Consider the following 26,271-nt stretch of genomic DNA (forward strand, 5'->3'; position numbering starts at 1 on the left):
AGTAAAAAAAAAAAAGTGTTTTTTCTTCTAACGACATATGTGTGGGGTAAAATCACGTCGCTCTCATTGCTTATTTACACTTTTGAGGTGTTGTGCCATTGTGGTTACCTGTTCAAGTTTACTGTTTTTTCGAATATGTTCTCCACACGGTTGTCTGAGATAAATTTGCTCTTCTATTTACTTTTACCTACCTATATTCGTATAATAAGCTACTCCCTCCATCCCGAATTACTATTCATCTTGACTTTTCTTGATATATAGTTTTTGCTAGATATATATTATGTCTAGATACGTAGCAAAGAAAAGTCAAAACGAAAAGTAATTTAAGACGGGAATAATACTGCTACTTTTGTCAGCATGCAGCGGCAGAAAAAGAAGAGAGAAAACGGCAAGGCTCACGAAACGCATGACAGGTGCCGCCTCACCAAAAGCACACTAAGCTAGCCAAACCTGCATGCTTAATTAGTCCAGGAAGACTTAATTATGCAGCAGATGCGCGTTTCGTTTTCCGCGTGTGATTTTTTCAGAATTCTAAAACCATCCACTCACCAGGCACTCATCCACTCATCCTTGGTTCACGGATCAGTTATAGATTGTCAAGGATGGGAAGATAGGAGAGGACAATGGATGAAACAGCACATATATATATTCCCAGCTTCAATGATGGAATGGATTAGATCAGATCTGAATATTTGATTAAATAGTACGGACACATGCTTAAGAGTTAAGACACGACGCTTAAAAGGACTTGACTATGCAAATATATGTAGTTGTGCATAAGAACTTGTAGCACTGTGACTTGACTATGCAAATATATAGTTGCTTAAAAGGATTGAACCCCGTAAAACTTACACTGAGAATGGCCTAACACATAAACGGCTTCTCACCACTTGATTAAGAGGTGGTTCTGCGCGAGTAACCTTTTCTTCTAGCATTATTAGGTATTTGTCACACTTCAATGAACTTATTTCGGGCCAAAAGTTGGACATGTAAATATGATTTGTGATTAGTATGCGTCACTTGACATTGTCAGCTGCACTGCATACTTTGTTAGTTCATAGTAGTTCAGACCAAATAACATCACAATGACATATAGGATCATAGTAGAATAAAATAGAGCAACTGAGATAGAATTTTTCAAAGCCCTTTCCCTGTGTTCGTTCTAAATTATGTGCCAGGGAATACCCGAGGGAGTAAATTATGTGCCAGGGAATACCCGAGGGAGCCAAACGGATTAGTGACACATTCAGCGAATAAAACCTGACAAAGAAGTTGAGTTTTTTTCTTTTAAAAAACATAACGACCAACTACCAAGCCTGTCTCTAGCTCATCTTGCAAGAGTTCTATTCCATGGAAGGAACATGCGCTTGGAGACTTTGCAAATCATTGGATTATTTAATCACACTTCTTTCTTGACAGCTGGTTAGGAATATCTTAAGTCATTGTCTAATAATCTATATTACATCCAAACAAGGCCTGAATAGGCAATATACCATTAATCTACAATTGGTGTTCTTTAAGATTTTTCTAAGAAATAGGAACACGGTACACAAAAAAAAAGTGAGCAGAAATAGTAGAAAGAAAGAAAGAAAAGAATGACTAATGAGTGAAATAGATATAACCAAAACTATACGGAAAGAAAGTAATGAAAAAGTCTAAAAACATTCTAACCGTGTCGAACCGTCTTCCCTCAAGGAATTTTTTTCTTTTACACCTGATGTCACGGCATATTGTGATTAAGTGTTTGGTTTTCCTTAACATCCCCTTGATTAGAAATTAACTTTAGCCGGGTCGATTCCAGATCACTAGAACTAGCTAGAATTCCTTCACCAGGCTGGATTTTTACTACTACCTAAATTTCAAAAACTAGCCGGGAGGACTTTTTTTTTTTTAAAAAAAAGGCTGGACACCTTTTGGGCTTCCTGGTTGACACCTACTTAGGCTGGTTGGGCTTTCTGTCTCCACTTACCTTGCTTTTGGGCTTCCTCATGATATATAGCACAACAAATTCATTTTCGCAACGGGTTGTGCCATCATAAAAAAGCACAGGAATTCCACATAGAAGTACATTATCCAAACTTATTAGTTCCACATATTGGTTGTTATATTACCATGCTTGATCACTGATCAGGCACATTGCGTTCCAGCACATTTCGCACAGCACAGGATACATATAACATATGTACTACGTGGCCGTGACGGTTCCGTGTTCATGCGAGCACCGTGGTCTCGACGGCGGCGGGCCGGAGGACCGCCTCGACGTGCTCGCCGGCGGCGTCCCAGAGCTCCGGCAGGGCCTCCTTGATGTTATGGATGCTCTCCAGCGCCACGTCCGCACCAGGCACCAGCGCTGAGGTCCCGACCTGCATCGTTCCATGTGGGATAATGAGCCATGGAAAAGTGATAGCCGCATGCTAAGTTGCAGAGGGCACACGCGGTGATAGGGCTTACAACGACGGTGTGGAAGCCGGCGGCCTTCCCCGAGGCGATGTTGCGCGCACTGTCGTCGAAGAACACCTGCCATGGATGCACGCAGAGAGAGTTCTCTCATGATGATCGCAATGGATCGGAGAAATATGGAAGAAAAATAAGTGCTTCTTCATTGCTTGATCAATTACCGTTCTCTTGGCGTCGAGCTTGGCGATCTCGATGACGGCCTCCATGGACTCCAGAGACGGCTTGCACAGGATTCCCCTGCGAGGAGGGGCTGGGTCGTCAGAGCCAGCTCTGCTGCCACCATCAGTGTCAGCTTCACCTGCATTCTTCTGGTTCTGGTCATTGGCATCTTGTTGGGTTGACGGGTTCAGGGTCTCGAAGCAGATGATTCCTTCGAAGCAGTCCTCTAGCCCGAGCTTCTCCAGGACTCTTGCCGCATGGGCCTTGTCAGAGTTTGTGAAAATCTGTGGCGGGATCAACAGTTTCAGTCTGAGAAAATACAGATGCAGTGCAGTAACTGCCCTTGATGATGATTCAACGAATGCAAAGGAAATGGGCGTCAGGAAGGACTCACTATCTTCCTCTGTGGCAAGGAAAGTAGCAGCTGCCTCAGGACAGGGTCAGGTTTCAGCTTCTCATACGGCAGTGCACCATGGACACAAGCGTGGAAGTCGTCATAGTCGAAATCATAGCCCAAAACCTACCACATGATAATGGAAGTTGGATGATTTTTCAGAGATTACGAAAAAGAATCTTGAACAGGAAAAGTGGCAAATGTATCAGTATTCGGTGGCAACAAGACATGCCTTGAGGCCGGCCATTGTGGTTCCATACTCCTTGTACAAATCTAGGCACATCTTGGGAACCTGGCTCTCTTCAATCTGCAACTTGTTCAGCATGTAGCCTGCAAGTCGGCCATTGCAAGTGTATGAGCAGACATATTTTGTAGCGTAAACATTTTTGGATCGGCATAGGTGCTACTCACCCTGTATGTTCTTGCGGCATGCCAAGTTGATGCCTAAGCTCAGTGGGTAGAGTGTGTCATCCATGTCTGCATATATGGGGCAGCATTTTCACAAATCTGACAAAAAAGAATATAATGCTTGAAATCAGTGATAATCTAAATCGCCAGGTCCTCACCAAACAGCAAGCAATCAAATTTCGCTCCAGCAGCGTACGATTCCATCTTCACAGATTACTGATCTGAAACAGCAACTAAACACCCTGATGCCAAAGGGAAGCACAGCCACAATGCGCTGCAAGTCGATGCCGCACTTGGCATCGGCTCCCACCGTATTTATACAGAGAGTCGAGAAGGCCCAGCCGCTGGCTTTGTTTGTTGGAGGATGACACATGGTATGGCAGCGACATCAGTGGGGGTCTGAGGGAAGCATATCTCCATCCCCTCCACCGAATAAACCTTAAACTACTCCGCGGATTCCTGCTTTGCTAGCATCTGCTTTACTTGTCATTTTCCATCAAGAGCCTCATCAGAGTGCTCTCCTACGCGGCGTCCAATTCCAAGTCCTCCTGGAGCTGGAATGCCTGCTTTAACTTTGGCTTCGGATGCAACCGACCTGGTAGACAACTGGGCGTGGATGCAAGTGCAAGGATAAAGGATCCAGTCGTAATCGGCAATAATTCGTGGGGATTGCTGCTGGGATGGGGATCGATCACTCGTGCTATCAGAGCGTTCCTGAAAGTGATGGGTGCGGTTGCTTTGTTGAGCTCGTACATGGACAGAAGCGGTCAAGCGTTTGATGTGTCTCGTAACGGCATTTCTTACCACGAACAGGCGACTAGTGCGGTAAGAGATCGCATCGCTTTCATTCCTTGTTTGTGGTTGATTTCAGCTGCTGTGGTGACCCTGCTGCTCAATCTTCAGGCTCACAGTTTTGGGGCTTTCTTTTGGCCAAATGCTCTTCTGTTCATGTTGCGTGCCTTCTTTTGTTCTTTATACATACTCCGTACCTAATTGATACAGGTGCTCTTCAGCCTTTACACCACTATCTCTTGAGTCTTGAGAACTGAACTCTCTGTATCACATAGTCCTGTTCACAGTTGCAACTCTCCATGGTTTTCAGTACATGGGTAGGCGTTAGGCCTACTTGCCTACCTTATCCAGTGGATTTGAGCTACCTGGCCACTGAATCTGATTGAGCACTGGCGGTGGCTTTAGGCTGGGGCTCTGCCTGCGTCCTCATTCCAACTAGCCAGCGCAAAGGGAGCCTGTCTTTTCGCTAAACATTGGGGGGAGCCTCCCGTATCATGATGCCGTAGTGCATGGCTGAGGCGATCTGCTCTGTCTGTCACTCCCTCACTTTGCTCGCCGACTTGCTTTATCAGCCAGTGCGGTGCAGCGGTGCTGCTTGTTGCAACACGCAGCTGAACTGAATTATCTCGCTCCATCAGATTCAGAGTTGTCTGTTCGTTTGGTCACTTCACAGCCTCACAGGCCATGTGATAACAAGGGTATGTTGGTTACGCTCTGAGTCTGAGGTGATCGGCATGATCAGTGTTGAGGAGAACAGTGGCTTGTGCCTTGTTTACTCTGCCATTCGAATCAAATCTCGACAAAATCCCTGAAGAGATTTGATTCGAGGAAAGAATCACGTGGCAGTGGCATCGATTTATGATGGTCGTAGTCTAATGGAGGAAAAGGCAATCCAAAACAGAGAAAGGAAGCATTGAGAAGGTAAAGCCAAGTCTTTAAGATTTTCCAGAACCATAGAGAGAGCTACGGAAACTGAATACTCCAGGTCATAAGATAATTAAGTAGCTAACACCTTGTGCATAGCATAATTCAGAATACAAAAATACTGAAATAATATGTGTAGATGATTAAAAACAAAGGATTCGCGCATAGCATCTCGGCATGATGCAGAGGTCGTAATGTTTATCTCCTCGTTTTCTAGAAAGGAGAAAAGGTTCTATCAAAGAAAGGAAAAAAAATTGGCAAACAACGGATATAAAAATGGTTATATAAGTTGAAGCTTAAAACTAAGCATCAAATGTGGCTGTAGTTTAGTGGTGAGAATTCCACGTTGTGGCCGTGGAGACCTGGGCTCGAATCCCAGCAGCCACACATACATAATCTTTTTATCCAACTATTTTATCCTTCTTCTTCTGTTGTGGACGTGCTGAAGTGGTGGGCTGTCGGGCTTCTTCTTCTGTTATAATCTGGGCCAAGTTCTGTGTAGCCCGGCATTGCATTTTTCATTCCGTTCCATTTATGGCTCATATCTGCGCAATCTTTTCCTTTCTTAATTTTTTTTTATGGACGGCTTCACTCAGCCCCCTCAAAAAAAAAAAAAAACTGTTACGTAGTGGCACGGAGGCGCAGATCCAGACAGGCAGACGACAGCTGCATCTTTCATTTTGAAAAACCATGCAAAGGTAGGTAGCTGTGTATAGGCCTCCGATCCGCCTCCAGTGGTTCGCCCGGCCGGCCTGTTGGCCATGAAAGGACCCGACGGCGTGGTGGTTATCTTGCACCGACGATGCACATCGAACCATCACCATCTGCCAGCCAGAAATGGCACGCTCCAGCCTCCAATTGCTCCCATTAATCAGCTAGCCTTTCGCCCTTTCAGTGCAAAGCTTGCGGTCCTAACTGGAGTTTTAATCAGAAGTCCGTCTCGTTACTGTGCTACTGCTAATGCACGCAGGCTGTACCAAGGCTTTGTTTAGTTCACCCCAAATCCTAACTTTGCCACTACGCAAAAAGAAGATTCCACATCACATCAAACTTACGGTACGTGCATGGAGTACTAAATGTAGACGAAATTAAAAACTAATTGCACAGTTTTGTTGTACTTTGCGAGACGAATCTTTTGAGCCTAATTAGTCAATGTTTGGATAATAATTCATAAATACAAACGAAACGTTACAGTGTACTATGATGCATTTTGGCACTCCAAAATTGAGCAACTAGTCCAAACCTGCATCAAGCTATCACGCTACTCCCTTTTTTCTATTGGAGCTGCTGCTCTGCTGCTGGTCGACGGATGAGCAGCGGAACATGCCTAACTTTGACCCGAGGCGACGCCTGTCATCACGCATCCAATCTCCCCCACGCCAATCTGAATCTACTCCTCTCTCTCTCTCTACCTCGTCGCCTTGCCGTCTGCCGTCTTGCACTCTGCAGGGCAGGAGGGACTCCCAGCGCCCGCGCCGACGCGATCCAAGGCAGGCACGATTCGTTGCACGCTGCGCGGGGGCACGAGGAGGCGACGCGCACGCCACCATTTGTTTACGGCGAGCCGGGCGGCAGGCGGCAGCACGGGCACTGCAGGTCCATGTGCTCCCGCTCCCGGGGATAGCTACTGAGATTACGCTCTGATTGACGGCCACTACCCGAGCATTGCTGCTGTAAATTAATCTGCGTGGCACGGATCTACAGAGGGATTAGTGCTATATGCGTCTCTATTCTGATGGACTGACTGACTGTTAAAGAGGAGTACCTAACACGCACGCATCGATCTTGGGGAAGAGAACAAGAGCATCTGCGCATAATGTCCGGATGTCCCCATCGGCGCACACACCAGCTGCCTATTCCTACGCCGTGCCGAGCTCACTTTTTGCGCCGAATCGTTTTTGAGTTCTGATGAGAGGCCGCTGGATGAGGCGCCTCGGCCTCGCTTTGTGGCCTGAAAACTGCACCAGGCCGGCACCGGCAGCGTGTTCTCGCGAAAGCCAAAGCCGGCAAAGAAGCTTCCGGCTTTACCGCCGCCGAGTGGCGAACGGAGCACTGTCCCATCACGTCGTGTCGGCAGGGCGATCTATTCCACCGGCCTAGCTCTGTTTCGTCTCCGCTCTTCAGTGCGTCCCCCCACCTGGCCACCTTTTGTTGCCGTCGCAGAGCGGAGCCATCCGGTCTGCCCAGGCCACCATGCACTGCACCTGCCGTGTGCCAGCTCAGGATTTTTATTATTTAGTTCTTTAAATAGCCCCCAGACCATGCGTTTTGATTGGTTTTTCTTCAACGCTGTAGGGCTCGCCGGCTCGCCGCCGGCGTAATCCGACTCCAGCCCGCTATCGACGCCGTGTGCCGTAGAGAAAAATTGTCAGTTGACACCGGCTACCGGCCCTGCAATCACGGGCAACTCAACATGTCCCACTGTCTGAGTGTCACCCAGTCACTCACTCCTCGTTTGCTCCCTTTCTTCAGGACCCAACTTTCCTGAACTTAGTTTGATCGACATCCATGATGTGGCTAAGTGGTAGGCATAGCCTCCTTTTCTTCAGGCTTCTTGACCATGACCGGAGCCAATCTGCTTTTCATGACAGCGTTTATCTGATGATCATTGGGCATGCAATAGATTTACCAGAGAGAGCGCTATACACGTATAATCCTACATGTCGCTGTCATGATTAGATTCCTCTAGCTGGATTCTCCACGACCACGAGAATCATTGAGCCATGCTCCAAGCATAGGCATTCTACATTTCCCTCTTGAGGCTCAGCTGAGCTGGCAGGGCGGGTTGCGCCGGTGCACGGCTATACGCCATCTAGGGCAGCACGTGCCGGTCGGTTGCAAAGTTGGTCAGGTTTCGTTGTCCATCGACGTACGTGCTGTGGATGCATGCAGCGTGCCGCTACGACAAAAATGCAGCTTCGCACGGGCCTGCAAAACCGGTGGTCCAACTTGTTCGTATCAGCAGCTGGTGGCGGCGGGCGGTGTCCACGTGACCACATGGCGGCCGCCGCAGATGATCCTGGGCACGTCAGGTCCGTCAGTGGAGCATTAATCTTGTCATCAAAGTGTGGTTAGTGCAGTCCCAGCTATAAGTTCGTTTGGTTCCTTTTGCTTATTTTTAGCACGTTTCACGTCGAATGTTTAGATACTAATTAGAGGTATTAAACATAAACTATTTAAAAAACTCATTATATAAGTGGAGGCTAAACAGCGAGACGAATCTATTAAGCCTAATTAATCCATCATTAGCAAATATTTTACTGTAGCAACACATTGTCAAATCATGAACTAATTAGGTTTAATAGATTTGTCTCGCCGTTTAGCCTCCACTTATGTAATGGGTTTTGTAAATAGTCTACGTTTAATACTCCTAATTAGTATCTAAACATTCGATGTGACGGGTGCTTAAAAATAAGTCGGTGGAACCAAATCAGACCTAAGGCCATGTTTAATTACCCCCAAATTCCCAACTTTGGCACTATGAAAAATAAGATTCCCCATTACATCAAACTTGCGGTACATGCATGGAATACTAAATGTAGACGAAATCAAAAACTAATTGCACAGTTTTGTTGTACTTTGCGAGATGAATCTTTTAAGCTTAATTAGTCGATGTTTGGACAATAATTCACAAATACAAACGAAATGCTACAGTTGCGTATTTATGGCAAAATACCAATTTTGCCACTCCCAAATTGGGAACTAAACAAGGCCTAAATTTCCATAAGTTCCGCATCAAATTCCGATGCAAACATCACTGTTTCATATTTAAATTTAATATACTATTCATCTCTCATTATATTTTGAATGATGGGTAGAAATTAGATCGTAAGACTTGATTTCCTTCTTTTTTTCATTTATTCCTTAGCCACATAATCTTTTATCTTTTCTATGGACAGTCATTGGGTTGGTACTACGCCACTAATTATTATACTCCGCTGTTTCTGCTCGGATCATGACTTAGGTCGAAGATATTGATGGTTGCGCACAAGAGGATTTCCTCCATCCAAAAAGACTATTTCTGACTACATATATGTACGTAGACTGCTACAGACACGATCTGAGACCTGCTACCTTGCTAGTTGCTACGGTGTACAATACTGTATAATACGCGGATGGATCGAAGGAGAATGGAAACAAAAGAAGCTACCGGCCGGTCACTGCGTAGCAGTATTGTCGCGGTTCATTCATGTCACGTCACGGTAGTAGAAACCGACACCAGCACACCACTAATTGTATTGCGCCTCCCAACGAAAAAGCTGCGCTCGCGCAAGTCGCAATGAAGCACGGGAGACCAACCAGCCTACCGCAGCCAGAGCGCACAGCTGTAGTGCAATGGCGGGCCGAGCTCCCAAAGCGTAAATGCGGTCACACAGACCTCCTCCCATCCTCGAACCCTTTTCTTCCTCCTCCACCCTCCCTCCCTGTGCTGTAATTCCGTTACCTCACCCTCACTAAAGCCTCGCCTTTCCTGCTCACTCCAAATGAGGGAGAGATGCTTTACTTCCTCACACCTGTAACGCCGCACAGGGCCGCGGCACGCCGCGTTACACGTTCCGGCTAGCACTACGCTACGCTACAGAATCTCCATTGCCAGCCAGCTGCGCCGCGCTTGTCTCTGCGTATAAAGTTCCTTCTCCTCCCTTGGGCCTTGGCCGCTTCTGCGCTCGCCGCTCTTCTCCCTCCCTCCCGACTTCCCGAGACCTCCCCAGATCCATTCCTCCCCGTGCTCACGCCTCCCCTGCGGCGAGACAGAGCAGGGAGAGGCCGAGGCGGGGCGAGGCAAAGAACCATGGCTTCTCGTCTTTTTGCCGTGATTCTTGCCTTCCTTGTGGGAGCAGGAGCGAGCGCGGCCCATGGCTCCGAGCCGTGGCTGAACGAGACGCAGGTGTACGGCACCACCGCCAGCTCCGGCGGCAGCAACGGCGTCTTCGTTGGCCTCACACTCATCCAGTCGGCGGCCGCCAAGGGAGCCGGTGAGGTTTTCTCTTGTCCCAGAAGCAGAATCGCTCCTTTCTTTAATCCGTTTCCTTGCAAAGTTTAGTTTTTTATTAGCAGTCACGCGAGTTCTTCTCGGGCTCAGTCAGTGTGTGAGACTCGAGTGTGAGTGCCTGGATTGGCTCATTGAGTTGTGTGAGGCATGTTCCTCTCCTGTGTTGACCCTGGTTGGTCAGCGCATCTATATAGTATTACTAGATTGGTTGCGATTGCTCTTTTTTTTGCCCCTCTCATGTACCCCTTTATATAGGTAGCATGCTGATTGGGTGATCATGCAGCATGTGTGGATCCTTGGGTGTGGATCTAACCTTGGCCCTGTAGGTGGTTGCCATGATGAATTATTGCTCCTTAGAACTGTCAGGATGAATTATTGCTACCTGATTGGGGAAAAGGGGCTCAATACCATCAGTCCCATGTCATTTGCAAGTTGTTATGATTGATTGCCTTGTGACTGCTTGTGGTAAGTATCAAATAATTTAACGACTTGGGTTCCTCTTTGTTTAGGTGCAGTCAGTTGGTCAAGATTCGAATTTTTTGCGACTGCTTATTTTTGGATTTATGTTGCGATAGTCTTGTTTGTGGAAACTTGATTGAAGAAAGTCTGCTGAGTGGCCATTGCTTTGGATGTTCAATTAAATAATAGCACTGATGAAGTAGTCCATCAGTAATTTAATTCAGCTTACATCAGAATTTGATTGTGCATGAAAATTTATTCGAGCATGTAGCAGAGGTAGACTAGTATAAGTTGATGCTTACTTCGTGCTATACTATCTTACAGTGTGCTTGGATGGAAGCTTACCGGGTTACCACCTGCACCGAGGGTTTGGATCAGGAGCAAACAGTTGGCTTGTCAACCTGGAGGTGAGAAATACTTTACAACCACACGGACGTGAAGTCACAGATAAATTCATGAAAATGGCAATTGTACAATTAGCATTGCAATGTTCCATTTAGGATTAACATGAATATGGCATTCAGGGTGGAGGCTGGTGCAATGATGTTAGCAGCTGTGTGTTCCGCAAGGGCAGTCGTCGTGGGTCATCAAATCACATGGAGAGGCAGCTCCAGTTTACTGGGATAATGAGTAACAGACCTGAAGAGAATCCTGGTATTGTTCTCAGCTAATCTGCATTAAGATTTTTTTTCAAACTTCATACTGCGCCTCTGCTGACACCAAAAACAAATATCACTGTTGATTAATTAGTTGTTACTTATAGTTGTGTAATTGTATTGATGTTTTTGGTCTCTTAGATTTCTACAACTGGAACAGAGTGAAGGTCCGGTACTGTGATGGCGGATCCTTCACTGGTGATGGTTCTAATGCGGTTAGTGAGATTCTGTCTCGAGTCTCGGCGTTTTGTTTCCTTAGTTTCACTAAACTAAATATGCACTATGAGGATGTTAATCCAACAATCCATGTTGCCTTTGTTTTATTAAGGAACCACAACAATTCACTAGTTTCCTTCTTTTTTTAGGCTGCAGGCCTTTATTTCCGAGGTCAGCGCATTTGGCAGGCTGCTATGGATGACCTGATGGCACAAGGAATGCGTTATGCTAATCAGGTATTTATCCTTCATTCCTTCCACTTTTGACTCATTTTGCTTTAGCTTTTGCGGATTCAATTTCATCTCCTGATGCAATTTATCGATCCAGGCCCTTCTTGCTGGATGCTCTGCTGGTGGTGTTTCTACCATACTTCACTGCGATGAATTCCGTGGATTGTTTCCATCAAACACCAGAGTCAAATGCCTGGCTGATGCTGGAATGTTTCTTGACACGTATGTTCACGCAAATAGACGAAACTCGCTTTCCTATAATCTTTGTTACTCATGTAATTATTTATTTCCTATCAATAAAGTGTATTCGCTCAATTGTATATTAATGCAAATAGATCATCCAACCATTTGCAGCATTGATGTTTCTGGTCATCGAGAAATGAGATCCTTCTTCAATGGCATTGTGAGATTGCAGGTATGTTTTGTTTTTGTTACTCATGTATTTTTGTGCCAATAGCAGTAATTTCATTTTGCCTACACAGCTCTAATAAAAATTCACCTAAAATTCAGGGTTCTGGAAGAAGCTTGCCTAGGTCTTGCACCTCTCGCATGGACAAAACCTCGGTAATGCAAACATCAATGACTATCCATCAAAGATTAAAACATGTGAAAATTTCCTTTTTCTAACTAGTGGTTCCTACAGTGCTTTTTCCCGCAGAACGTGGTGCCAAACATTCAGACTCCAACTTTTATTTTGAACACCGCCTATGATGTGTGGCAGGTACTTGTTATGCATATAATGCTATGCTGTAACTTATCTGGAATTTAAACTGAAAGGGTTATTAGCTAAACTTTTCAGTGAAGTAATTCAGTGTCCTATGTTTTCCAGCTTCAACAAAGTGTGGCCCCCAAAGCTGCTGACCCCCAAGGTCTATGGTCAAAATGTAGAACGAACCACGCTTTTTGTAATAGCAACCAACTTCAGTTTTTACAAGGTATTTCATTGTTTCACCAGACCTTTTGATTGTAATAATTTATTAACTAAAGGAAAATAGGCTGACCTACTATTTGCGATGCAGGTTTCAGGAATGAAATGCTCGACTCTGTAAGGGGTTTCTCTGCGTCAAGGCAAAATGGCGTGTTCATCAACTCATGTTTTGCTCATTGTCAGAGTGAGAGGCAGGATACATGGTACGCAAGCAACTCGCCACGTCTTGGTAACAAGGTACGCTTGCAGCAACGCAAACAACAAACCATCTTTATCTCAGTTTCATGGTAAATTTCCTTCACGAACCGAGTGTTCTTCCTATTCTGATGATACTTCCATTGCTTACTACGAGCAGAGAATTGCTGAAGCTGTCGGGGACTGGTACTTCCAGAGGGGAGACGCGAAGTACACAGACTGCGCATACCCTTGCGATAACACTTGCCATCATCTCGTGTTCAGGGGAGACCATTAATATTAGTTATTCTTTGCCACCCATGATTCAGATGGTGAAAGGAACATACCCCAACGGGTACAGAATCAAAAGTTCAGAAACAAGGTATAGATATAGAGAGGGTGCAAGCGTCATGGCTTGCCCTTGTTCATCACGATGATATGATTGATAGGGCAGGGGCCTCGCCCGCAAATGCGAGGAGGCCTCTGCGTTAGTTCCACATACCATGATATCGATTCTTTTCGTTGCACACATCATTCATCATGTGCCTGAACATTTGGCCCTATTGGTGTACTGTATAATGTTATACATTCATGTATGAAACGTGATAATAGTGTGAAGAGAATTTGTGCGGTGAAGTACCTTAATTTGTGGTGCCAATTGTACTTGGTATCCTTGTGAAATGTGTCGTGGTGGTTGTTCCGGCAATGATTCTGGTTTATGACATGCGGGGTATCTGAGTGTCTGCAGTCTGCGAAAGTACGATGAGAGATTCCAGAGCAGAACTAGCACCGACGGCCAACAACTCACGCGATCACCAACCAAGGAGAAGCGAAACTGGACGCGCATGGGGCTCGTGGATTGATGGTGCCTCCGCGGCGGCCGGTTGGCCGCATGGTGGTGGCACTGTGGCAGGCGACGGTCGACGTCTACACCGCGGGCGCATCGACGACGGCGAGCGCAAGGGTCACGCGGACCAAATTCCCCGACGAGGCTTACGAGGGGCCTCAAGGCCCTCAACAAAAGAGGGATGGGCTCAATAAACTGGGCCTCCCCGTTGGCCCAGTAGCGCTGCCGCGTCCCCTTCAGTCTTCAGCAGATCGAATCGTGACCGCAACCTCTCGATCCAACGGCTAGAAATATTCCAAGGGTCCTCCTGGCCTGGCGCGCTCTGGTGCTCGCCGAGCCGTCGCGCTTGGCATCGCCGGCGCCGGCGAGGCGGCGACGTCACACCACGATCCCCCAGTGTAATATCCGCGGCATGCGGCATTTCCCGCGCGCCTTCACTCGCCGCATTGCGCTCCGCCGCGGTCGCGTCCGACATCTTCCCGCGCCGTCGTGCTCGCGGTCAGCGCCGCCCGGGACGAGACCGCCCAGCCCCGTCGCGCGCATTTCCTCCGCCCGTGGCTCTGGCGCGTCGAGATGTTACAGCGCCGCCTCTTGGACTTGGAGTTGGATTTGGATCGAGGGCCTCAACGATGTATGCTGACGACCGCGTCCGTGGCCTGCTGCGAAAGTCGATTGCACCTTCAGGCCGATGACTGATCCGCTTGAGGTGAGGAAGGGTTACGAGTTCTCGATGCATGAAAACATCAGCAGCAGGAGCAGCAACGTGCTTGTCACAATTTAGTAGTACTGTCAGACATCCTGTCAGAAATGGAGGGGAATTGGGGAACGAAAGACGCTGCATCTAAATGTTCAAACTTGTTGCCTTCAATGCTTAATTTGGTGCATCTCAATGTATGAGCCTGTGGAAAATGATAGCTCTGGAGATGTTTTCTGATGCTGAGACACGCCGGTTTGCTACATGCACAGCCTACTGGCATTTACAGCTCAGTAGTTCATCGGTTGATTGCACTCTGAAATGCAGGACTGACTGTCATTTTACAGTGAACAGAAATACAAGACATCAAAGCACTGGAGGATCATATCACCGGTGATTGGCATTACTCCAGATCATGGGGATTGATCATATACATGCATACACTTGCAAGCATGCCATCGTTGTAGCAAGTCATCCGAGAAGTGCTAATAAGGCGAGTAGGCGACAGGCGTGCCATTTCTTTTTCGTGTGAGCACATTGTCTTATCAAACTGCAGCAGAGATCGCAGTTCAGCTCACGATTTGATGATGTTCTGAAAATCTGGACTTATAGAAGTTGTGTCCTGAATCTCCAGTGCTAAGCAGAGACTGCAGCAGGGATGGCAGTGCAGGTCACGAGCTGAGCGTTGGAGGCAACAAGTTCTGAACATTCAGATGGATACATTTCTGATTGGATCTTTGAGAGCAGCGGATTGTTACTGCCACATTGCTGCCGATGTCGTCATGGATCGGGAACCTGAAAATTGGGAATTTTTTTAGCGTTCCTCACCTCAAGGTCAAGGGTACAGCAACAGCCCGCAGGCATGATGACATCCACTTTGACAGACTGCATTGTGTCGGTGCAGCAGGCCATGGACGTGGTGGTCAGCATCGGCGCGGACCTCCATCGCCAAGCAGCGGAGCTGGACCACGTAGATTGATGCGGAAGGGCTGCAGGCGGCGGCACTGTCGGTGTCGTCCCAGTGGCGCTGGCCGCGGGCACGGGCACGGCGGCGAGATGCCGGCCGCCGCCGTGCAGCGGAATGCGGCGAGGGGAGGCTCGCGGGAGAGTGTTGAAGCGGCGGCACTGAATTCATCGGAGATGACACTAGAGGAGGGAACGTGCTGTGACGGCGCGGGCGCCGGCGATACCAAGCGCGGCGAGCATGAGAGCGTTCGCCAGAAGGTCTGGCCGCCCGGAAGGTATTTCATTTCCCGTCCACCCGACGGTATTTCATTTACCGTCGCGGGTTCGGAGGCGATTCGATCTGTTATAAGCCGAAACGGCAGCGTTGCTTGGCCCGCCCAGTTTCCTGAGCCCATCCCATCTTTTCTTTGTTGAGGCCCGCGTCGGGGAATTTGGTCCACGTAGCCCTCGAGCCGTCGTCGACTCCCGCCGCCGGCGTGGTGAGCCCTGGAGCCTGGAGGCACCAGCACCATCATCCCTTATTATATCATCGCTTTCTTTTGCATAGCACGATTTTTTATTAAGAATAAGAGAATTACAACGATGCAACTTAAAAAAAAACTCCTAAAGTAACAAGACGCACCGGCGACAAACAACACAAACACGACAACAGAAAAGAAGAAACCACCTCACCACGACCACACTAAACACAATCAAGATGACTGCCTGAAGCCTGTAGGAGAAAGAGACGCCAAGAACACACGCACATCACCGAATGCCTAATAACCTGAGCCAGCGGAAGCCGAGTGAGGGAGTCATGCAAGATGATGTCTAGCGCCGCCAACGCCGCCATCGTCCATCTATCCACGAAGGGCCAGACCAAGTCTTCACATAGGAAACTGCCAATGCCTGGATGAGAGCCAAAGTGATGGGATGGCAGCGAGTAATCCACGACGACAACAATGAGGAACATCCGCAGGCACAACCAAAGACGACCATGGAGCGACCATGAGAAAGCACCACTCACCCCACAACAACACCCAAAATAAAAAGGAGTGACCAAAATAGCTGAAAGCTATGACCCAAGCAACTGACAACCTGCAAGAATAAAAAGACAGCATAAAGATTACCTACAGAACTGCCAAACAAACAGAACAACGTTGAGGTCACCCGAGCCGGAGCAGTAGAGCGGAAGGATATGCAAGACGGCACTTCCAAGAAAGGAATGGTGTCAAAAACATCGCCATCGATCCGTCTATTAAAGAAAGAATGGGCCAAGTTTTCATTTGGCGTGACCAAAATGTTTTTGATGACAACGACAGCGCCCCCAATGGCAGCGCCCCCTTATCATCACATGATCCTCGGAGAACCAGGCACTATATATTTTTTTAACAAACGACGAATAAGCTTTGTCAGATTATTGCTCCGCGTTTCAACAAATTCTAGCCTTGTTCAGACCTTGTCCAAACTGGCATCCTCTCTGACGGTAGATGGCTCGAGAAACTTTCCCAAATAAACTGATGACAGTCCCTGCCTAGAACAAAAATTCAATTTGACAGTCCGGGGAAAAAAATAATACATGACCATTAATCTCTGATTTCGACCGTACACCTTTCATTGACATTGAACTTGCATTGAGTTGAATGCACACGTAACCGATTCAACTCAAAGAATTTGTTAATAGAGAAAGTTGTAAAATTGATGTGGCTCCCTCAAGCGTGAAAATAGGAGTCGGTTATAATTAATATATTTAATCGTAACCGTCGAGATTCGAATTCAGGACGTATGTTTCTGATACAGTATATCTGATAGGAAAAGGTAGATAATTTTTCACATGTACTTGAGTATCAGAGCATGATGCATCCATCTGCATGCATATGAATCGCGCCAATAAAAGCAGCTTTTACCTGGCAGCGCTCCTCTGTGCGGCCTGTGCCCCCGCCCGGTCACCGGAAAGCGAGGAGAGCCCGTCCGGTGTATACCGTTCGTATACGACGGAGTGGCGGAGCCCCGCCGTCGTGTTGTTCACTGTTGAGCATCGAACGTCCGAAAGCACCCCTCCACGCGGACGTATCCCCGGCGCGCCGAGTCCGTGTCCCACACTCCCACTCCCACCGCCCCGGCCCGGACGGACGGACAACGCACACGCGACGGCGACGCGCGCGCGCGCGCGCACACACAGGGTTGCATACAGCGACGTCCCCGCCAGCGCGCGCGCCCACGGCCAGCCAGACCCGCACCGGCTGGCCGGGCAGCTAGAGCCGCGCGCATCAAGAGGGATCGCTAGCGCGCGCCCACGGCTCCACGAGAGAGAGAGAGAGAGAGAGAGAGAGAGAGAGAGAGAGAGAGAGAGAGAGAGAGAGAGAGAGAGAGAGAGAGAGAGAGAGAGAGAGAGAGAGAGTGGGACGCGCCGTGCAGGCCCCCGTCCCGCTCTTTGCTGTGATCGGACGGGGCCGAGGGCGACGGGAGCGGGTGCGAGCCGTCGCGGGGCCGCCTGGGCAGGTGGGACGTGCGCGTCCGCCGTGGGGACGCCGCCGCGGGGGGATCGAGCCGGGCGTACGCGCGCGTGCGGTGCATGGCCCTGTAGCTCGACAGGACCGGCTGCTGCTCGGATGCTTTGACAAATCTCATCCATCACGGGTGGAGATGCATGACCTGCCATACATACATGCCTATCGGCGTGGATGACAAACTTGAGTGGCCTGGAATGTTGGTCCTGTGCGCACGCGTGTTCCTTGTATAGCAATAGTGTAGTTTTGTGTGTACCTAGCGCCTAGCTCTCGCGTCGTGCCAAGCGGGGCAGGTGTGCATGCCGGGCCGGGGCGGGTGTTGCGTTCGGCGTTCCGTCGTGTATGCTCGTGTGGTACGCGCCGTGATGTGTGCAGGACATAGCCGCCCGTGTTTGGTGGTCGGCCGGCTTTAACATTCTGTCCCGCCGCGGCTGTCGTACGTGCATGGAGATATCAGAGTATCGGAATACCACCGCGGCGGAACGGAAGATGATGCCTGGAGGTCAGGTCAATGGCTTGTTGGCACCTGCCAGCCAGCCAGCCTGTCTACACACATCATCCATGCGCCTGGGTACGGCGCCGCACGCCGTGCTGGCGGAGGGGCCTCTTCTGAGGTGCCTTCAGTTGTACACGAACGTCGGTTACCAGAGAATAATCGAGCTGAATGCATGCATGCATACACGATCGATGGATGCAGGTCCGAATATGTGCTATTTTAGCAACCCAACTTTAGCAACCGATCGACGTTTTTGTCAGTGATAATTAACTGACTTTTACCAACTAATGTCTGACTAATGTAACACTGAAGTAATCTTTTTGTCCTCGTGTATGCTAGACCTTATATATTGTTACTAGCTACATATAACTATATAAGTTTCATGAAATGTAAGGATGCTCGTAAATTGAGTCAACAAGCCAAAGCTAGCAGGCCATAGCAAGACTATTTTCTGTGGCTGCAGTTCCCCCCCTCGCTTGTCCCTTTTACCTCTATCGCCACAATTTTGCTCCTATTAGTGGCGCCTTAATTGGGTATATGCTCCACAAGGGTCGTTGCGACGTTGCTTTCTCTAGTGACTATATACAGAATACAATATGCATGCCATATTTGGCAGCCTTTCAACATGTTTTTGAGCTTCACTTGGTTCTTAATTAGACCAGCTGGCTTATATGAACTACCGCCTTCAAGATGATATAAAGGCATATCTGTTTTTGAAAACTCAAAACTTTGTTCATATATTTGAACAAAAACCAATATTATTGCGGCAGCGGAAGTGTAGTTCAGCTGGTAGGTTTCTTATGGTGAAACTTGCCCATCCGGGTTTGACTCCTCGACTCAGTACGGGTGCTCGTATTTTTGTGGATTTATTCTAGGAATTAATTGACCCTATTTTTTAAGTGATAGGCCATGTACCCGTCGACAATGAGGCACTTATGGTGATTTCATCAATCTTAAGATCTGCTGACTTAATCTCTCGGAGGTGCTCATTAGGTAGGGTTGCGTGTGTGCATTTATAGGGATAAGTTTACGTGCGTGTATATGAGTGTTTGCGACTGTGTTTGACAAAAAGAATCAATGTCATTATAAGTATCTTTAGTATATAAAAATTGGATAATTAGATTATATTCTAATTGGAAAAATACTTACACACTATATTGGGTTTAGCTATAAGCGCTACTAGATTAAAAATTTTCTGTTATTTTTGCAACGGCTAATTGTCATTGGTCTTCTTTAGGATCTTTTGTCAAACGCCCAAGGTTTTTTAGTTTAATTAATACATTTCCTCAGAGTAATTTGCCAAGTGACCGATGATCTTTTTTTTTTGTTGGGAAACGTTGGCTGGGGAACTAGGGATTGTCGTCCAAGTTAGTCTAAAAATACTCGACTTGAGAAAAAATAATAACCTTCGTCCATTTGAGAAAACACCCGACCAATGTTGACTATGTTGTAGTGAAGTGATATAGGTTTCGATTGAAAACAATGGTTAAAGTCTATGCCTGAAGACGGAGATAGAATTTGTCACATTCTTGAATGGAGGGAGCATTGTATTTGTGGACTGGTGGAAGGTGCATGGTATTGTATCAAATTAAATTTCAGAATTAGGAACTTGCTAGACAAGTATATGAAGTAGCACCAACTAACCGTTTCCGTGCCAGATTGCTGTATCCATCGGTCTCCTATACTGCTATACATATACGTGCGGAATGTGTGGCTGCAGGGGGAAATAGGTAAGATCGCAGTATTCATCCACCCAGTTATTACTAGCAACATGGATTTCTCTTTCTCGTCGGAAACTTTATGCAGGTCTCCATTATTCGCAGTTACAGGTGCCCTCGTCTCTATCTCTCTGCAATCCAAATAATACATGCATAATTGAGCCGTACCTAACATGCTTTTGTTATATCTTTATGCCGGCCGCCAGGTCTGTTTTGATTAAAACAAATCACTCTGTTCTAAAACAGAATCTCCTTTCTAACCAAAGGAATCCCTAACGTCCAATAGTGCCTGCGCAATTACGCTACTTTTGACGATGGACGTGTGTTCATAATTGTCGATGCATATATATCTATTTTTTTTAAACGAACCGGAATGCATATCTGTTAAACGATGGAGAAAAAATAACACTATATTCATATGCATATTTCAATTCCTCAGATAACTCCAAATCATAATTAGCACAGTTTCTCCCGATGGAGAATCCGTTTGTGGATACTTTGGTATACACAGTCCGCTGTTGTCAATTCATAATGTGCTTTCTTTGTACTATTTATTTTGAAATAATGTTTATATTTAATTTTTATATTTTGATCAAAACGTAATTAAACCTGCCACGTAGGTCCGCCGACGTGGCATTCCTCGTCAGCAAAACCAGCCTGCCAGCTCCCACGTCCGCATCTTCAGTTTTGCCATTGCATGAAAGGTGTGGTTTGAACCGGTTTAGCTAAACAAGGGGTTTAGTAAACCTTTTGTTATTTTAGGAGGTTATTTGGACTTAAGCTATACTTGAGGGTAGTAAAGTGATTTTTTCCTAATTTTTTTACTCTCACTTGTAACCGTATATATTATTTCATTGAAAAAGAAGTTTCGTGCATTACCAACCAATGCAGCATCCTGAAGCTTTGCCTCAAACAATTGGCACCCAGAAGCTATACCAACAAACGGAAGAACAATATACAACACATGATTATTGTTGTCCATGCATCTTTTGCCAGGTCATTGATTTAAATGAGAATTTCTTGAAACAAGCAAGACTGCAAGACTAGTATATTCATCGCTTACTTTTCATGATACAGACGGTACACGGTTCTGTCGTTGTATGCCGACCCAAATGGCACTATTTTAGTTCACAAGCAATATATATACAATCATGAATTAAATAAAAGAAATACATACAATAATTCTCATGGACTTAAAAGGTGAAAGCAACAAGCATAAATTGGGAAAAGACGATAGCTGCATCGGATACAGTAGCTAGCGAATAGCTTCTCGGTTAGACATTCAGGATGATCATGTACTCTATACGCATGCGTGATTGTGCAGCCAGTGACCTGAATGTGACGTGCAGTCGCTGTCTAATGCATGAACGTAGACATACGTAGCTGCACAATTCTAGGCCACTTGCTCCAACAGATTCGCACATGCATATATATGGTATATACTTTTTTATATTTATAAAGATGTATACGTATACTTAGTTGAATAAAATTAGTCATAGTATAGTATATCCTATCAATTCGAGTTCAGACAGTCTTGCTTGAGCACGGAAGCGTGCTTGAATTGTCAATTTTTTGGTGTGTGTTTATATATAGCGTGAAAAAAATTATCTATCAGTTGATGCTTACAGTGAGAACAGGGCATAGTTTGTCGGTGTGGAGGAGGAAATATTTTTTTAACAAAAAGACACGTGGGATTATTCTATCCTGTCTTGATGAGGTAACAATCTGGTGGCGACCCGAATCCTGCCAGTGAAAATGATCTGTTCCAAAACCAGCAAGAAAAGGCCAGCCTTGGGAGGTGTGTGTGTGTGGCCAAGGAGAGATCATACACTCCGTACACACACTAACAATCACCAATATATGTTTAGAAAATCAGGTCAGATTAGATTGCTGCATGTACACTCCAAACAGCCCGCCAGCAGGGCTCGAAAAGTGCATAAAAAAAAGGTTCACACAGCATCAACATGTGGTTACCATTGGTTTGTCGTCTCTCTTGCACACACGCTGACACGCAGCGCTGCGCTGTGATGTCTCCAAACCCCCCCATTTGGGCATATCGTGGCCTTTTCAAACCCTAGCTAATCGTGTGCTTGCTGTGCCCCTACCTAGCTGCCTAGCCTACCATGGCCATTATTGGCTAGATCCTGCCTCTAATTAATCGCAATTAATCCCTGACAGCAACGGCCTTTTTTTTATACGTTGTTCGTCATCGTGGCAATGCCGATCGATAATGGCCATGCATGTGTGTGTGCATGTTGCTGCCATGCTGTTTGCTTGCGTTGCAAATAACAGGTGATATCATGAAGTGATGTTAACGCAAAGCGGATGGATCAGTCGAGCTGTGTGTGCGCAAAGCCCAACAGGGCCATGCATGCACTCGCACCCCAGTGTCAAAGGTGAAAATAATTCGGCTGGAGAAAGTGCAGGCGGAGTAGTGGCTAGTGGGAGGCAGCCTTGCCCTACCAATAACAAGGACACAGTTCGGTGGACAGTGTTACGGTATGCACCTAATCCAAAGATATTGTAGCCCTAACTTAATTTCAGCGTTGAAGAAAAAACATTTCTAGAAAGTGATGTAGCCTTTTTCTCGTGCATGATTTCCTTCACGATGGACAACCTTTGTTGCTCGGAGCAAAGGAATTAAAGGAGATCGATGGAGCTGAAAAGGTGAAGGGGGTCGAGCTGAGGAGGAAGGGAGAGTACACCGATCACACACTCCCTACAGTCTACAGTACAGTGGCCTGCACCTACTAGAGAGCGACCTGCCGCCCGCCACGTCCGGGCTCTCTTTTATACCTCACCTTCTTCCCCCCCACCCTTCCCTCTCCTCATTGTCGTCTTCTTCCTCCCAGAGCTTCGCCGTTGTAGTTGGCAGCAACTGCCGCAACGGCCGCCGCAGCTCTCCTTTGCGTGCGGTAGCTCATCGGTTGGGGGTGGCATCATGGCGAGGAGGACGAGCGGTCCCAAGAAGAAGCTGAGGAGAGGACTCTGGTCGCCGGAGGAGGATGAGAAGCTGATGAACCACATTGCCAAGTATGGCCATGGCTGCTGGAGTTCCGTCCCCAAGCTTGCAGGTACCACTACTGTGTACCATCCAGACACCTTAACTAGAATTTGTTAATTCGGGTCTCTCTTAAGGCAATGCAGCATGGTTACTATTCAGCTAAGAAAGATTATAATTCTAGGATTGTGCCTAATTAAGAAAGGATCATATATGTTTGCGTCATCGTTCCGACAATATTCGAAGTTGCTTTCTAGTTGAATTGATGGAATTCGTGGGGTTTGTTTGCATTAGGCCTTGAGAGGTGTGGAAAGAGCTGCAGGCTGAGGTGGATCAACTACCTGAGGCCGGACCTCAAGAGGGGCGCGTTCTCGCAGGAGGAGGAGGACCTCATCATCCATCTCCACTCCATGCTGGGCAACAAGTACGTGCCATTTTGACTCAACATCCATGCATTCTATCAGATTATTAAGTCCAAAGCTTTGCCAATTTAGCTGATCAAATTGGGAATTTTGTTTGCTTGTCGGTGCGCGAATAACACAGGTGGTCTCAGATTGCAGCGCAGCTGCCGGGGCGGACGGACAACGAGGTCAAGAACTTCTGGAACTCGTACATCAAGAAGAAGCTCCGGCAGCGCGGCATCGACCCGGACACGCACAAGCCGCTGGCCGAGGCCAGCAGCAGCCGCGGGGGCGGCGCCGCCGCAGCCAGCCGCACGGCGGTGTTCAGCGACGCCGAGCTCATCCTGTCGTCGGCGGCGGGCAAGCACATGCCGCCGCCGCCGGTGACGGCGGAGAGCTACGTGTACAGCCGCAGCATCAGCGCCGACGGCGGCGTGAGCGACGGCTCCCTGCAGTCGCTGTCCGGGTACAACGGGGACTTCGCCGCGGGCTACCTGCAGGAACCGGACGCGCTGCAGCAGGGCGGCCCCTCCGATGGCCCGCCGGCGGTAGTTCTCCCGTCGGTGTCGAGCTCCAGCACGCTGAACTCGATGGCTGGCCTAAGCCCCCCGGCCACCACGGCCACCGACGAACAGTGCAACAACAACAGTAGCAGCGGCGGCGGCAACGGGTCGTTCGAGCTGTCGACGCAGCAGAGCTGCAGCGCTAGCCAGCTGCCATGGCTGGAGCTGGGCACGAGCAGCGGCGCCGCCGCCGTCTTGGACCAGTACGGCGCGGCGCTGGACGAGCTCAAGTGGTCCGACTACGTGTTCGACGGCTACGGCGGCGGCGGGCAGTACCAGCAGGGACAGTGCATCTACGGCGACAGCAAGGACGCCGTGCAGTTCGTCGACGCCAGCGGACTCAGCAGCAGTTGGTGCTTGAATTGATCGTATCTCGAGCCAACGCACACGGCGGCGAGCAATTAATCGATCGATCGATCGATCAAACCCCCCAACACTTTATACGCGTACATGTGCTCGTGTATGTGCCTACACGGTTGTTGATAGCTAATGTTTGGTGGTGAGCTTCTGGTTTGTAAATTTCTTCCTCTTTTGGATTACCGGGCTTGCGTTGCGTGTTAATTTTCCGGTGCGATCGACATGTAAAGTGCATGTGGTGATGGTGAATTGGTGACGACGGGACAAAGAATTATATAGATATATAGATATATATATGTGAAAAGAAAGGTGTTTAATTAATTAAATTATGTGGTTAATTTAATAAAAAAGAGTGGTGATTGGTCAGTGATCTCTCTACTTCAGCATTGGCTTTATCATGGGGTCCTCTAGTTTTTTATTTTCGTGATGGTGTAGGTGATGGTCCCGGCATCGCCCGTGTTCCAATTTGGTTATCATTGAGTGTTGTACTGCAATTAGTTTTTTCTCCTGTAAAACTTTTGTCGTATAGCTAATGAAATATTTTTCAGAACACAAAATCCTGGAAATTCAATTGTTAAAAAGTAGCGATGCATACTTGAAAATATTCTGGAGAAATTTGGAGAGCTCTATCGAGGTTGCCATGCAAGAGTTTATTAGAGATAATTTCATGCATGCCTAAGTCTAGAGGCATGCATGTTCGACAACAAAGTTGGGGTTCTCTCATGTTTCATAATTATATACCGGATGATTCTCATACTAGAGTGCTATGGATTCCCCAGCTCGAAATGAGCTTTCACCATGGATGCCCAACAAGACTACATGGGGCTAAATGATTGTCAAGTCAAAGTTTTGCCATGAAAGTGCAGCAAGTATGGGGTGCCAACAGGTTCAATTTGTCAACAACAATTGTTGCACTTGTTGGTTAGCTTGAAAACGAGTTCTAAGCCAAAGTGTGGCTCACAGTAGTTGTGACGAAGTCGCAACTTTCAATGAAATGGAGAACACCACTGATAGGACCTAAATAAGTTTGGACATGTCAATTCGAATTTATTGGATGCTATTTAAGAAGGGGACCATAAACCCTAAACATTTTGGACAAATGACAAATCTAAGCCAATCAGCATTTTATGAAATAACTCAATGAAAACTTATTGGTTATTTATAATGAGGGTGCGATCAGAGTAAATATGACTCACAATTGCCATACGAAACTACTAAGCAAGATTAATTGCACGTACATGGAACTGGAAATTCAGATTTTTTTTCATAAATTTTACATTAGAATTCAAGACTCATGGGCTCAAATTTATTTAGGTCCACTGATATGACCTAGCAATCATATAATTCATTTGCTGGCCTACACAACCGTGGTGATTAGTTATGATGAGCATGTGACACTACTAGAAATACAAGCATCTCGTACTTGACATTAGTACCGGACAACTTTTCGTCCAGTACTAACGCGCGAAATTAGTACCATGTAGAAATTTTCGGTCCTCAGAGGTCTTTTAGTACCGGGCAATAGTACTGGTCGGTGTTATTGATCGGTATTAAAGGCCGCTCCACGGGTTCTTTCAAAAGGAAAGCATATCTAACTCAATCAAATGTGTTGTGTAAGTGAGATGGTAAGGATGGTTCGCACGAGGCTTGAGGTTAGGGTTCGAATTCCACGGACCGCGCACTCGCATATTACAAGTGAATGTGCGAGGACCTCCCGTCTGTTCGTTAATTTTTTTCCTTATTTTTTTGGGCGCAAAGCCGTTTAGGACCGGTCGGTAAATGGCGCATTTAGTACCAGACATTAAGGTCGGTACTAAATGGCGTGGCATTTAGGACTGAACGAGCGGTACTGGTTAGTTACTGACTGGTACTGAAGGTCACTTCCTCTGTAGTGTGGAGACTGAGAGCTGATATGTGGGTAGTATTCCCTGCCGACACATGCATTATCT

At 47.1% G+C, this 26,271-nt stretch overlaps 3 protein-coding genes and 1 non-coding gene across 4 annotated transcripts; 3 read left to right on the forward strand and 1 right to left on the reverse strand.

Moving 5' to 3' along the window:
* Window positions 1-1,994: 1,994 nt before the first annotated feature.
* Window positions 1,995-3,727, reverse strand: LOC101782079 (uncharacterized protein C24B11.05). Its single transcript, XM_004958382.2, has 7 exons — window positions 3,577-3,727; window positions 3,422-3,487; window positions 3,243-3,340; window positions 3,011-3,136; window positions 2,619-2,900; window positions 2,452-2,517; window positions 1,995-2,363 (listed from the first exon to the last, which is right to left on the reverse strand). Exons 1-7 carry the CDS (start codon window positions 3,620-3,622, stop codon window positions 2,211-2,213), a joined length of 837 nt encoding a protein of 278 aa, XP_004958439.1. The 5' UTR covers window positions 3,623-3,727; the 3' UTR covers window positions 1,995-2,210.
* Window positions 3,728-5,449: 1,722 nt separating this feature from the next.
* On the forward strand, window positions 5,450-5,521 carry TRNAH-GUG. The gene has a single exon. It is a non-coding gene; the product is annotated as a tRNA-His (tRNA).
* A 3,935-nt stretch (window positions 5,522-9,456) lies between these two features.
* On the forward strand, window positions 9,457-13,446 carry LOC101782770 (pectin acetylesterase 12). The gene is made up of 12 exons (XM_004958383.4): window positions 9,457-10,110; window positions 10,911-10,993; window positions 11,111-11,240; window positions 11,384-11,457; window positions 11,608-11,694; window positions 11,786-11,910; window positions 12,043-12,103; window positions 12,199-12,252; window positions 12,332-12,409; window positions 12,518-12,623; window positions 12,708-12,853; window positions 12,972-13,446. The coding sequence occupies exons 1-12, from the start codon at window positions 9,927-9,929 to the stop codon at window positions 13,086-13,088; spliced, it is 1,245 nt and encodes a 414-aa protein (XP_004958440.1). The 5' UTR covers window positions 9,457-9,926; the 3' UTR covers window positions 13,089-13,446.
* A 9,363-nt stretch (window positions 13,447-22,809) lies between these two features.
* On the forward strand, window positions 22,810-24,692 carry LOC101783180 (transcription factor MYB61). The gene is made up of 3 exons (XM_004958384.3): window positions 22,810-23,074; window positions 23,296-23,425; window positions 23,545-24,692. The coding sequence occupies exons 1-3, from the start codon at window positions 22,942-22,944 to the stop codon at window positions 24,329-24,331; spliced, it is 1,050 nt and encodes a 349-aa protein (XP_004958441.1). The 5' UTR covers window positions 22,810-22,941; the 3' UTR covers window positions 24,332-24,692.
* The last annotated feature ends 1,579 nt before the right edge of the window (window positions 24,693-26,271 follow it).

This window comes from Setaria italica, chromosome II (assembly GCF_000263155.2).
Source record: "Setaria italica strain Yugu1 chromosome II, Setaria_italica_v2.0, whole genome shotgun sequence".
NCBI classification, from domain to species: domain Eukaryota; kingdom Viridiplantae; phylum Streptophyta; class Magnoliopsida; order Poales; family Poaceae; genus Setaria; species Setaria italica.

Excerpts from the sequence above, each read along its gene's own strand:
- LOC101782079 (XM_004958382.2), bottom strand. The coding sequence starts at position 3,622 with ATGGAATCGTACGCTGCTGGAGCGAAATTTGATTGCTTGCTGTTTG. Across the intron at positions 3,137-3,242 it reads CCACAATGGCCGGCCTCAAG|GTTTTGGGCTATGATTTCGA; the intron begins GCATGTCTTGTT and ends ATCATGTGGTAG. Across the intron at positions 2,518-2,618 it reads AGCTCGACGCCAAGAGAACG|GTGTTCTTCGACGACAGTGC; the intron begins GTAATTGATCAA and ends CATCCATGGCAG.
- LOC101783180 (XM_004958384.3), top strand. The coding sequence starts at position 22,942 with ATGGCGAGGAGGACGAGCGGTCCCAAGAAGAAGCTGAGGAGAGGACTC. Across the intron at positions 23,075-23,295 it reads TTCCGTCCCCAAGCTTGCAG|GCCTTGAGAGGTGTGGAAAG; the intron begins GTACCACTACTG and ends TGTTTGCATTAG. Across the intron at positions 23,426-23,544 it reads CACTCCATGCTGGGCAACAA|GTGGTCTCAGATTGCAGCGC; the intron begins GTACGTGCCATT and ends CGAATAACACAG.
- LOC101782770 (XM_004958383.4), top strand. The coding sequence starts at position 9,927 with ATGGCTTCTCGTCTTTTTGCCGTGATTCTTGCCTTCCTTGTGGGAGCA. Across the intron at positions 12,410-12,517 it reads CCGCCTATGATGTGTGGCAG|CTTCAACAAAGTGTGGCCCC; the intron begins GTACTTGTTATG and ends TATGTTTTCCAG. Across the intron at positions 12,854-12,971 it reads CGCCACGTCTTGGTAACAAG|AGAATTGCTGAAGCTGTCGG; the intron begins GTACGCTTGCAG and ends TACTACGAGCAG.